At 42.0% G+C, this 12,154-nt stretch overlaps 1 protein-coding gene across 1 annotated transcript; it reads left to right on the top strand.

Annotated features, from left to right (window-relative positions):
- The first annotated feature begins 5,754 nt into the window (after window positions 1-5,754).
- LOC119445519 (uncharacterized) lies at window positions 5,755-11,390 on the top strand. The gene is made up of 5 exons (XM_049663079.1): window positions 5,755-5,947; window positions 7,592-7,669; window positions 9,159-9,196; window positions 9,811-10,039; window positions 11,012-11,390. The coding sequence occupies exons 1-5, from the start codon at window positions 5,755-5,757 to the stop codon at window positions 11,134-11,136; spliced, it is 663 nt and encodes a 220-aa protein (XP_049519036.1). The 3' UTR covers window positions 11,137-11,390.
- Window positions 11,391-12,154: the final 764 nt, after the last annotated feature.

Genomic DNA, 12,154 nt, shown 5'->3' with positions numbered 1-12,154 from the left:
ACCCTGTGTATGGCTGATCATTATAAACACAGGTGGACTTACTTAAAGCCCCCCATGACATGCCATTTGCGCTTTCAATTGGAGAGCAATATTAATTCACTTCGGAGACATTAAAACTGGATGCACCTGTTTTATTTGTAGGTGAAAAGACCACATAAAAAACCAAATGTGATGCATGCACTAGTTGTACAGCTGGACAAAATGCACTTGCTTGCAATAAATATTAGGCAAAATAAGTCGGGCAGGAAAACAATGGCAAATTTCAACAAATGGCTTTTGTTCGATGCAAGGTTTGTTAATTGTTTTTCTGGTGCCCTGATGACCCAGATGGCACAGACTATGTTGCAGTCAGTTTAACACATAATTACAAGGTTGATATAGTGAATAAAGCATGCACTAATCAGGTTAGAAGGAAACGGCACCAAATAAACATTCAAATGCCTTGAGAAAAGTGTTAAATGGCATTGAATTATGATGAACAAGGTTATTACACAACTTTCTTTTCTATTTCATTACTGTATAAACGTATGTAATATGCGCACAAGTGAAGTGAGACATCATGGCTAAACATTACATAAGCGGCTAGTAAATAAGAATACAAAGAAAGGTACATAACTTTTAGTTGGCATCACATTCCGAAAGCCTAAGTAATTTGGGACAAGGGGACAATGTGCTGCGACATGAAAGTCACATCTTGCATTTATCCATGTTAAGGGCCACGGTTCACTTGGCATTAATAATGTTTTCTTCGACAAATGCTTCTGGGACCTATTGTAACACAGAAAATTCTGTTGTAGCAATTATACTGCACGGAATTCATAACCTTAGTTTTAACAGCTCGTCCTTATACCAGTTAGTTTTCGTGCTCACTCATCAATATCTACCGAGCTTTCAAGGAAGTTTTCTAGCACACTGATAACTGCTGCAAAGTTATGTTTAGTGTAATTATATATTATTTGAATGTTATTTTGAAATTTACAGCAGAACTACATTGTAGTGCGCAGTAACCAGTGATTTCTGATTCTTTGGCAAAAAATTAATATCTGTTATCTTGGATAGTAGTTAGGAGCAATATACTTGTTGCAGTTGCAGCACTTATGTTACACCCTGTCTATGTTAAGGCATCATGAAGATAATTCAGCAAAAGCCGGTATACGGAGGCCAGTAGCATGTAGAAAGAACAAGTGATCAATGACTTATATGCAAAGCCCTTCGCACTACTTTTACAAAATAGGTTTTGTCCCTAAAATCTATATATATACACGGCAAAGCCACCGGAAGTATTTCTACAAGGCTCTTCTGGGCCAGCTGGTGTGCTTTGAAGATATGTGCAGTCATTAACGTTGGGGTTACTACAAATTTCTTGCAGATTGCAAAATACCTTAGGGTAGCTGATCTGTCCTTAAAGGACACTATATGCTCAATCTTTACAAGCAAACCTGACGAGGTCATGAGAGCTGTGGAATCAGTCTTGTGTGGCCTGCTGTACTGCTCACTGTGGAACACATACCCACAGACTTCAACTCTGTCGTGTTCAGCAATAGGCCCACTTAAAATGTCATGAAGCTTAGACTTAACAAAGCTAAGGACTGGTTCATGCAATTCTCGTCGTTTACCTAAGTGCAGCACTGTGTTCTTGCACGAGGCTTTCTTAGCTTTTAACATGAAGTTTTGTGTTTGCATGGTGGCCAATGCTTTCAGTTTTTTGCTGCTGCTACTCATCAGCAAACGTTCCACAATTTGCAACGAAACACCTTTGGCTGATGTCACTAGCTCTTTCAGCTTACCAAGGTTAGTTTCAAATGCAAAGCATGAATGTGCCCAGAGCGGTCCCTGAAGAACCACACTTTTTGGCAAGTGCATAATTTGATGCATATTAAAGGTCATTTGCTTCTTGCTGTACAAAAACTGTGTGTCTACAACAAATCTCGTAAGGCAATGTGTGCTTTCCATGACATCTCTTGAAGACACACTGTCCTTCAGCATGAGGCAAATGCCCTTTACAAAAAGTGAGAAGTGTTTCAAATATTCTGACGGCAAAATTCCCTGAAGGCATGGGAGTGAAAAATACAAAAGCCACTGCTGCCATTCTGTGGCTTTCCAATACTTTCTCAAAGCCAAAGAACGCTGAAGGCGAACAAAGCAGAGTGGTGGCTTTAGACTTTGGAGGCGGTTGTCCAGCACTTCAAAAACATGTGGTGTCCCAATATAATATGGCTCATTGACATCTGTTAGCCACAGATCAGTGAGCTGCCGAGTCACACCAAGAAACACTTAGTGCATGTAATCAGGATTAAAACCCCAAATTATATCAAAGTGTCTCAGGTTGATGAGAGGAGACGGCCCTTTGATACCACTGATCGATGTTCCAGATGATGCAGCTTGAGCCATTTGTTGAAGTGTCAAGTCATGCGTCCGTTCTTTGGGAATGCTGTCTGCTGGGTACTTGATGGTTCCTACACACATGTACATAACCACACAAATTAACCATACCACACAATAGACTGCAGTACTTTTGATGCAATCAATCTTTCTCTGTTTTGTCTGTTTCCTGTTCTCGCCATGATTCTTCCCGACCAAAGGAGATTTCGTCAGGCCTTAGACTTAATCAACCTTTCACTGCAACTGAAAAGACTGCAAGATTTCAGTAAAATGTGCTCTATGTTTAGAGGACTGTAAAAGTAAATGTTTACGAAATTATATCAACATAGTATATTACACATCAAACTAAAATGTACCACTATATGAGGTCTGTTTGATTCGCCTGCACCACCTGAACCAGTTACGAGGTCCTGCACCTCAATTGCCATTTGTTTCAACATAGTAGCGAGGGCGACTTCTGAACCATGCCGAGAAAGATGCCCCCCCCCCCCCTGGGTTGGTTCTCGCTTTTTCTGCATCCTCCCTACTGACGGTACCACGTTAGTGCAAACATGCAGGTACGGAGCAGACAATGCAGCACACGGGCACAAGCACCACTGAAACCCTGCTCAGGTGCATCTGCTGTGTCTATGCAACGCGGGGTGTGTTGTTTACGTCAGACTTATATACTAGAATGTTTTGTATTTGCCATAACTCATAATTCAACCACTTGTATTCATCAATTTGCAATGCGATTTTGGATTAAACAACATAATGTCTATGAATTGTCAGCGCAGGTGATTCACTTGTGTATTTATTGCACTCTAAAGCCAAGGAACAAAATTGCAGGGGAACAATATCATCCACGTTTGTGTTTGTAGCATTTTGCTTGCACTGATGAAACTCGGCTGCACCATTTCCGACATTCTTAAGGCTCGCCATGAACTGGTTCGCATTGGTGCCGGCGAATCTAACAAACTTATGAAACTGCACCCACATTCCTTCAACATTATTTGTGTTAAATTGAATGTCATGTTGATGACAGTGCTCTTAAATTGAATTTTTGATAAGAGGGACTAATTTCCACAGTATATTTGTCTTAAATGAAGTCTATACATGCCACAGAGAAAGAAAGGCACCTAAATTAAACGAATGCAAGTTTGGCACAATGCACGGACAGGATTAAAGAGATGGATGAAGCAAGAGGAAAAAGATGAAAACAAGGATAGTCACAAAAATTTTCGCACCATCTACAGTCTCCCCTGGGTGAAGACACCACCCACAACCATGGTAGCCATTGAACTGGATAATGTTCTGGAGGAGTGCTCTTGCCGGTGCATCAGCAGTACAACTCACACAGTATACCTGAAATTATAAAGCAAGAGGTGTAATTAAAATATTACGAAGTAGTTTAAATGCACACATCTACGTCAGCTCAATTACCTTGGAGTGAATGCTTTGTGACCCAGCTTTCCATGTGAATCCGGCCGTTTCAAGCTGAATCATCTGCTCCACGAATGACTTTACGAACAGAGTCATGTCAGCATGGGACTGTCCATACCACAAAGCTGGTATCAGAACATTCTTGCTACGCAGATGTGGTGGCAACTCATTTATGGTCACTTGAATAGGCCAAATCGAATACTTGGATGACTTGAAAATCGGTGCCCCATCTACATTGAGCAGAAGTGTAAGGTCGTGGCGAGAAATCGTCGCCCTAATGTCTTTATATATCTGACCGTCAGTCAAATCGGACATTTGGCTGTTATCTCTGTTCTCAGCAATGTCTTCAAGTTGGCTGGAAAGGGCAGCTGCCACAGATGTATCAGCAAGGAGAGATCCGAGTTGCTGTTCGAGTGGCAACGTCAAAAAAAAGTGTCCATCGCGGAGCATTTTGTGGCCACTGTAATTTTTATGACAAACTGAACAGCAGCCCTCAACCCTGTTTCTTTCTTGAAGTTTTCCCGAAGTTTCAGCCAGCGGCGTCAAGCATTCTGTGCAGTAGAAGTGAAATCTCGCGGCTTCGACACCTGCACCAACATACTTCTTGAAAAGATATTTGGTTGCAGGAACGTCGTTCCTGTCAAGAACGTACGCGTTCAGCTTCTGGAGAGCTTCCAGGCCATTCCAGGAAAGCCAAAACTCTATCGCGAAATTGACTGTTAAAGCAAGCAGGTCTTGCGGCGGGAGACTGTTGCGTGCGTCGACTTCATGGTCACCATCAACTTCTGCATAAGCTGTTTCGGTACCGCTCTGGTCACCAGAGCAGAAGAACTGATCTGTTCCATTGGCAGCGTCACCAGACACTGTATCGGAAAACTGGGAAAACAGTTCATCTTCCATCTGACCATCATCGCCAAATTCTGCTGCACGGCCGTTTGTGTCAAGGGAGTGAAGGGGCGTTGTGTCACAGTCGGGCTGCTGTGGTAATGGCGTAGCAGTTGACACCGATACAGCAGACGCACTTGGTGCACCTGTCACTAGCGGGTCACATGAAGGAGTTCCCATCAAACGAAATCTCGTTGTCTTCGGGAGATCCGCGACACCGCTGTTCCCACCGCAGTCAAGGTAGCATTGTCTCCGCTTCATCTTCGGCACGTGAGGCTTCACACAGTGCAATACAACAAAACCGTTTTCACGCGGAAATACTGCGCAGAATTAATATATACACAGCCGCTCAATTTAACTCACTGTTCGTTAGTGCGAACCACCACAGAATAAAGTGCGAACCACGATCTGATTGAAACAAATTTAGTACAAGCGACGACGCACGCACATGCAACGTAATGCTGATGACGATGGCGGCAGCCTGTACAGTCACAGAACACCCATACGCATGCCAGACCGTGGCCCACATTTCCCAAATCTACAATAAAACTCTTGCCAGAGAGAAGAAAAAAAGGCGAGATGCTAAATAGGTATAATGCACATTTAATTATTATGAATGTATAGTTACCCTGACGTACTTAGCCAGTTTGCTTAGCAAAAAAATGTTTGCGCGTAGTTTTCTTTGGTGTTATTATATAAAATTAGCCTAAGTAAGCTTTGTGTGTCAGTGTGTAGACTCCTGAAATAATAATTAAAAAAGTCCTTGAAAAGAATATGGCCTCGAAGTAATTTGGTTGGGGAAGGTGATACGGACATCGCGATCATCACCGCCAGTGCTTGGCCACTGAGATCAGTGTGCTAGGCACGTTTTCCATGCGTTTTCTTGTCTGCTGCTGATCGTTTGTCTATTATTCCTTTTTTGTCGCTCGTCGTTTAGTTTCTTTATTATATATAGCTCAACTTTTGTCCTACATTTTAATTGTCGTTTGCTTTCTGAATTTTTATTTAGCCTCCATTCATTTTTTTCTATCTTCTTTTTTGTATTGAGTTAGTGTTAGTGTTAATATGTTTGCACTTGTACGGTTTGTACATGAAGAGGATAACCGGCTACATATCGTGCCAGTCGACGACATAGAAAAGTTTAATCCCGGTGATGATGCAGATTTTGACAACCGACTCCTATATTCTGTAATGTGGCGGGACGACTTGAATGAGGAAAATACAGGTACCTACAGTGGGCAAATCCTGATGCTGGACCGTAAGTAGCTCTTTCTCTCATTTATTTATGAGGTGTTCCTGTATATATTTCTCTGGCAATTGCGAAAATTCTGAAGTTGCTCGCAACATTCGCATATCTGGTAACCGTGTTTTGTGAACAGAACCATTTCGGGACGTCACCAATTACAAAACGTGACACTCGCGCATATAGACAGCGTGTTGAATTATTGTAGATTATTTTGCTTTTAAGTAGCGCCCATTCATTGAATGGTGACGATCGCTCTTGATGCCGGAATGTAGGACCGGTAAACTAGAAAAAAATGCTACGCAGTTCTCGAAAATATATGTACATCAAGATATGCGAAAATATATGACAGAAAAGCAGACGTGTGTGCAAATAAAAATAGTAACAGTAAAACTGTGACAGATGGGAAGTTATTGATCGTTATAGAGTTAGGGTAATATTATGCAGGTGCAATACATATTCACTCATGTTGCTCGTTAAATATAAATATTACGCCACTGGACTGCGACTGCTTTCATAAACTTCTTACAAGCATGTTCTCTTGGCTGCTAGGAGGTTAGGGGAAACTTTTTAGGAATGCAAGAAGCACAATGCTCAGTTTCTTTCGTTAAAGGCACACGAGACGGTTTGGAAAAGCGGCAAGCCAGAAAGAGGGTGCATATTCCAACCTTTATGTGGAGGATGAATCAACTGATGAAGAAGAAGACAGAAAGAAAGAAAGAAAGGTAGTGATTTTTTACGAGCTGTCGCGAGAGTCTAAGTCAAATACATCAACAAAGTATATATAGCATGCATTGTTTGCACATTTTGTTTAGCCTAAATTATATTTGTACTCCTGCATAAACAAATATGAGCCTTTGGATAGTATTGCACATTACATTGATCTAAGTGCGGCTCCATCTAGTTTCCCACGAGATTAGTGTGCATGCCTTCTTTTTTCTGTCTGTAGAGGCGCAAGCATCATCGTCATGCAGCAAAGACAACTGCATATGAGCAGATACTGCAGTCGAATGTAAAGGCGGCACTGAATAACAATTGTGTGCCAACAAGCCGAGCTGGAGAAAAAATGGTAAGCATAACTTGAATATAATAGATAGCTGATATGTCTTGCAAGGCTGACATTTATCTTGCCTGCAGGGTGAAAAACGGACACTAAGTCCGTCAAGTTCATCTGGTGAAAGTGACTCGCTTTGTTCTAGAAGTGAGTTGCTTAAAGCTATTAAAGAAAAGAAAATGTGGAAACAAAGGGCCATGGATCTGGAAGATCAAAACAGAAAACTGCTGGAGCAGACTTATTCATTACAGCGCTGCCTGCAGTCAGAGATATTTAATTGTAAGTATTCCAAACTATGGGGGGGGGGGGGTTGTGCTGGTGTTCAATTTAGAATTGTAAGGAATGCACACTTCACAATCACAAGTGTATAAAAGATATAAATCATGTGTTTTAATTGTTTTAGTGGAAGCAAGATTTCAACGTTGCAAATCTGGCATGAGAACTCCTACACACTCAGAAAGGGCCCAAACGCCAGTTGACGGGGACGACGAGAGATGTGGTAAGCTTGGCATGGTACAAGCAATGCAGCTATTCAAAGGGATGTTCATCTTTGATGACAAACGCAGGTGAAATATATGCATCCTATTTGTAAATTCTTCATGCAGATCTGCCAACCAGTCCAGCAGTACAGCAGCATGTCCCATATGCTGAAGCAGCTTCATCAGAGCCTGCCCAGACAGAAGGTAATTTTATACAGCATAGAAGTTTAGCAAATTTCAGAACATGGGGGTAATACTTTGAATCCCCATAATCTGACCCCTGTCTATGCCATTGTGTGCTTGTGTTATTCACCGTAAATGACATTGCTTTACACATGGCTTCATGTGCTTATTCAGACTGTGCTATCCTGACTGGTGGTGTGAACGAGCACTAAATTTATAGTAAATGGTTCATTTGAAACCGAGGCACACACATACACCGAGGATGCGCATGCGCCTTCACAAATGCCACGGACAGTGGTAAGAATTTTTGTGTTGATACATGCACATGTTTTCATGAGAAAATGGGCACAGTATCGTAGCGCATACATACCATGACCCATTAAAAAACTTTTTTTGTTTCCTGGCAGAGGGAGGGACAAAGGGCACCAAAAGTTGCAGTCAATGGTTCTACAGTTATTATTGTTGTTTCTTTGACTTTGCCTCAACAAAACCAAGGTCCTTCAAAGAAAAAAGTGGTTCGCAACCACACGTACAACCCAACACCAGACACTTATTGCATCCTTTCTTGTCATTATAACACTCTTAATATAGCCTTCAGGCACTGGCCCATCTGGCTCACATTGCTAAACAACTGCATCCTTGCAATTCACATAAGGCATTAAGTAGCATTTTTTTAAAGCATACGTATGTTTCGCCTAGTTGTGGACTATCTTGCAAAGTGTTTCTGACTTGAATGGAACCAAACAGCTACTTTAACTGTGCAAATCTGCTAGCCTTTTCAAGTCAGCATTCTGGGCAGCACTGTTGCTGTTGTGCTGTACTTTCATAAAATCTTGCACAATTTTAAAGGCCTGGCAGAATGTGTTAAAGTAGTTTTTTTTCAGTTACAAGAAGGTTTGAAGCAATATGTAAGAGAGTAGCTTACTACCAGATAGGATGTTCATATTCTTGCAAAAAATTGGATTTAATGCTTTTTGTGGATTGCAAAGAAGCAGTTTAGCAGATACCACAGTTCTGTGGCAAGCTCTATGTCAATCAGTTGGGCCATTGCCTGAATGTTAGATTAAGAGAGCGTTATAATGTCAGGAAAAAATGCAATGAGCAGCTTGTGTTTCATTGTAGCACATTTGGGCGCAAACTATGTTTAAAGGACCTTAGCTTTGCAAAAATACAGAGTAATGATAAAATTAGTAATTGGAACCAATGCAAATTGCAAGTTTACCTTCACTCTGTCGCTCCTGTCAGAAAAGGAATTGTCATTCTTGAATCGGCCATAGTGTGTGCTCTGACATTGATAGTTTTCTAGCACAAGAAGTCTTGTCACTGCCTCTGGCATTTAAAGGTATATGTGTTGTAAATATATATGCGTGTGCCTCAGTACCATTTGTTGAAAGTTAGCTTCTATCTTACTCCTCTTGTTTCTAGCGTTTAATACCTGTTACAGTGTCCTTCCCAACGAGGCCAGTTGTCAACTGTTGTGTGCTAAAAATGTTCCTTTTTCTGTTTACAGCGCAGAAGCCAGACTTTTCATACATGGGCGACGGCTTTGTAAGTTATATTTTGTTGCTTAACCACTGTTTAGCAATTTGTGAGCATGGTAACAGAAGTCCTTATTGCTCCTGTGTAGCGCAAACACTGCAGGTGTTTAATGCATAATAGTCCAAATTGAACATGGCGTGTAAAGCATTTTACAAACGAGCGGAGTAGTTACAGCTCGCCAAGTCCTTTCATATTTTCTGTGCTTATTGTCAGTTTGCTTATTTCTGTATGGTTCTATGTAAGCACACGAGCTAAATTGTCACAATCAACTTGGTTCTGCCATGATATGTGTTAGTGGTAGCAGAAGCTTCAGAAGTACTTAAATGATTAAGTACTGTAAGCCAACTTCAACAGTGTCAAGCATTGATCTGTGAAAACTGAGTGCTAATGTTTAGGAGGTAGTAGTGTTTGGAGGTAGTCAGATTAGTAATGTTAGTAATTGTTTTTGTATTTAATAAACAAGGTAAAAAAATGCAGTGGGCTGCTGGTAGCAGCAGAACCTGTAGCCTCTGCGTGACACCCTGTTAAGCTAATTTGGAGGCTGCCCCTTTTCTATTTTCATGGGTTATGTGTGTACATGTTACGTCAGCTAGTCCAAAGATCATTGACCATTGCAATTTTGTTTTTTGCAGTTTCACTTAAAGGACGGCTTCTGTGTTTCTGGCGCACAAGCGGCCAAAATATTTGGAAACAAAAAAGGCACGCTTGTGTGCAAGGACACAGCACAAGCACTGTGGGGCAGCGCCATCCTTGCGACCCGGAGTGTCAGCGGAAATATAGCCCCCAAGAAGAGGGCATTGGGCGAGCTGCCAAAACAGCAGTTAACACCTAAGAAGGTGGATGTTGTAGTGGGTAAGCTGCCACAAAATGTTAATGCCAGCACTAAGTATGCAGCGTTGTGTTTTAATGCTGTAGTTCACGTACTTGACACAGTAAACACTTGGGTGGTTTGTGGTTCGACTGGAATGATGGATGGCAGCACAGTATCCCTTTCCATTGGTTTTCATTCCTTGTACTGCCTCTGCTTTACATTGCTCGGTGGCAACCGAAGGACTTTGTGCAAAGCCCTTCTACAGAACTTGACTACATGTTTTCTCTGTGCTTGAAAACATAGTTCTCTAGATGTGCTGATAGTTTTCATCTATGGGAATGTGATATTGTGTTATGGTAAAATATCTTGCAAACCATGAAGTCAAAGCAAAAGTTAAGGATCACACAAAGCGATGGAACGAAAACTGTTAGGCCTAATGTTAAGAGACAGGAAGAGAGCGATGTGGATCAGAGAACAAACGGGGATAGCCGATATTCTAGTTAATATTAAGCGGAAGAAATGGAGCTGGGCAGGCCATGTAATGTGTAGGATGTATAACCGGTGGACCATTAGAGTTCTAGAATAGATACCAAGAGAAGGGAAGTGCAGTTGAGGACGGCATAAAACTAGGTGGGTTGATGAAGTTAGGAAATTTGCAGGTGCAAGTTGGAATCGGCTAGTGCAAGACAGGAGTAATTGGAGATCACAGGGAGAGGCCCTCGTCCTGCAGTGGACATAAATATAGGCTGAAAAGAGCATGTCTTTAATGTGATGTCATGGAAATGAGCAAACATAATTGACCCGAAGCATTTATCCAAATTCTATTTGGGTACTAGATTTGCCATTTCATTCTTAAGTTATTGCTAGTGCAGATAATCTTAACTTTAACATAAGCTATAGGATTTTGTCATATATGAGAATATTAATTTTATATATTGCCTTTGCATCATTTTATCATTGTGTGATTTCTGAAGTTGCTTTTTTACTTATGCAATAAACGTAATTGTTTTCAGCTACAATCCAGCACTGGGGCAAGGAAAAAAACGTAGATGTGTCCGACACCATGAAGAACCTGTCAAGACTTTTAACCGAAAAAATTCAAGATGTTTCTAAGGCACTGCGGAAGCTGGACAAGTAAAACTGCAATGCAAATAAAACTGATTAACAGCTGAACTGCCTTTGTTGTGTGAAATCCATCAGCAGAACACTTTTGGTAGGCTTCTGCACGGGCCAGTTGCAATGGGGACCAACTGGGACCAGTTGCAATGGGGACCAACTGGGACCAGTTACAATGGGGACCAACTGGGACCAGTTGCAACGGGGACCATCTGGGAATTGTTCCATAAACCAGTTCAACTGGAACCAGTTGCATTCCCAGTTGGAAATTTTCACCTGGGATGTTTGTGCGGTCGCCGCATACATGATGCATACTGGAAAAATTCACGACCACCACTCGTGACGTCAGAGCGGCCATTTTAAGCGGACCACGCGAGGGCGGTGCGGCTTGCGGCGATGTGCGGCTCGAGCGTGTGCAGGCCTTAACACGATAGCCGCAATGGCTTCGTTAGTATATGTAAATAATCGCGCTCAAAGTGGGTCAAGACATGCCTACGAAGTTGAAATGCACAAGATTCTACCCTCTCAATCCGTGCACATAAGTTTGAGCCAATGTTGATCCTGTTCCGCGAAGGTTAATTAGGCCTGGCGCCGTCGAGTTCGCGCACCCGTTACCGGCGAACCGGTACTGAAAAGTAAGCAAGTTATAATGAAGGAAACTGCTTTTATAGTCCAATTCTAGCCTTAGCGATTTGAAATAAACTACCCTTCGCTTCGATCACCGCGTACACAATAAGCTGCAAGCGAAGACACAGCGCTGCGCCCAACGGCTGTGCCAACATCTGTACGTCACCGTTCCCGTAGGCTGCCGGTAGTATTCGCAACGTAGATGGGTGGGTTTTTGTGTTGGCATGCAGACACATTTCTTAATTCCTGAGATGTACTCTTTATCTCTGCGTCAAACCCGAAACAAGAGACGGTACATTCGGTACAGCAGCATAAACAGCCGCTTCGCTCAGTTATATACCAACGGTGTCAGCGATGGCATCCGCTTTGTTGCAGAAGAACAACACGGCCTTTAAATGAGCGCTTATGCGAGC

This window comes from Dermacentor silvarum, chromosome 1 (genome assembly GCF_013339745.2).
Source record: "Dermacentor silvarum isolate Dsil-2018 chromosome 1, BIME_Dsil_1.4, whole genome shotgun sequence".
Taxonomy (NCBI): domain Eukaryota; kingdom Metazoa; phylum Arthropoda; class Arachnida; order Ixodida; family Ixodidae; genus Dermacentor; species Dermacentor silvarum.
This window is presented reverse-complemented; position numbering and strand designations above follow the sequence as displayed.

What these genes read in the sequence shown, in the direction of transcription:
- LOC119445519 (XM_049663079.1), top strand. Translation starts at nt 5,755, where the DNA reads ATGTTTGCACTTGTACGGTTTGTACATGAAGAGGATAACCGGCTACAT. An exon ending in AGAGCCTGCCCAGACAGAAG is followed by an intron (nt 7,670 to 9,158) that starts GTAATTTTATAC and finishes TTCTGTTTACAG; the next exon opens with CGCAGAAGCCAGACTTTTCA. An exon ending in GAAGGTGGATGTTGTAGTGG is followed by an intron (nt 10,040 to 11,011) that starts GTAAGCTGCCAC and finishes AATTGTTTTCAG; the next exon opens with CTACAATCCAGCACTGGGGC.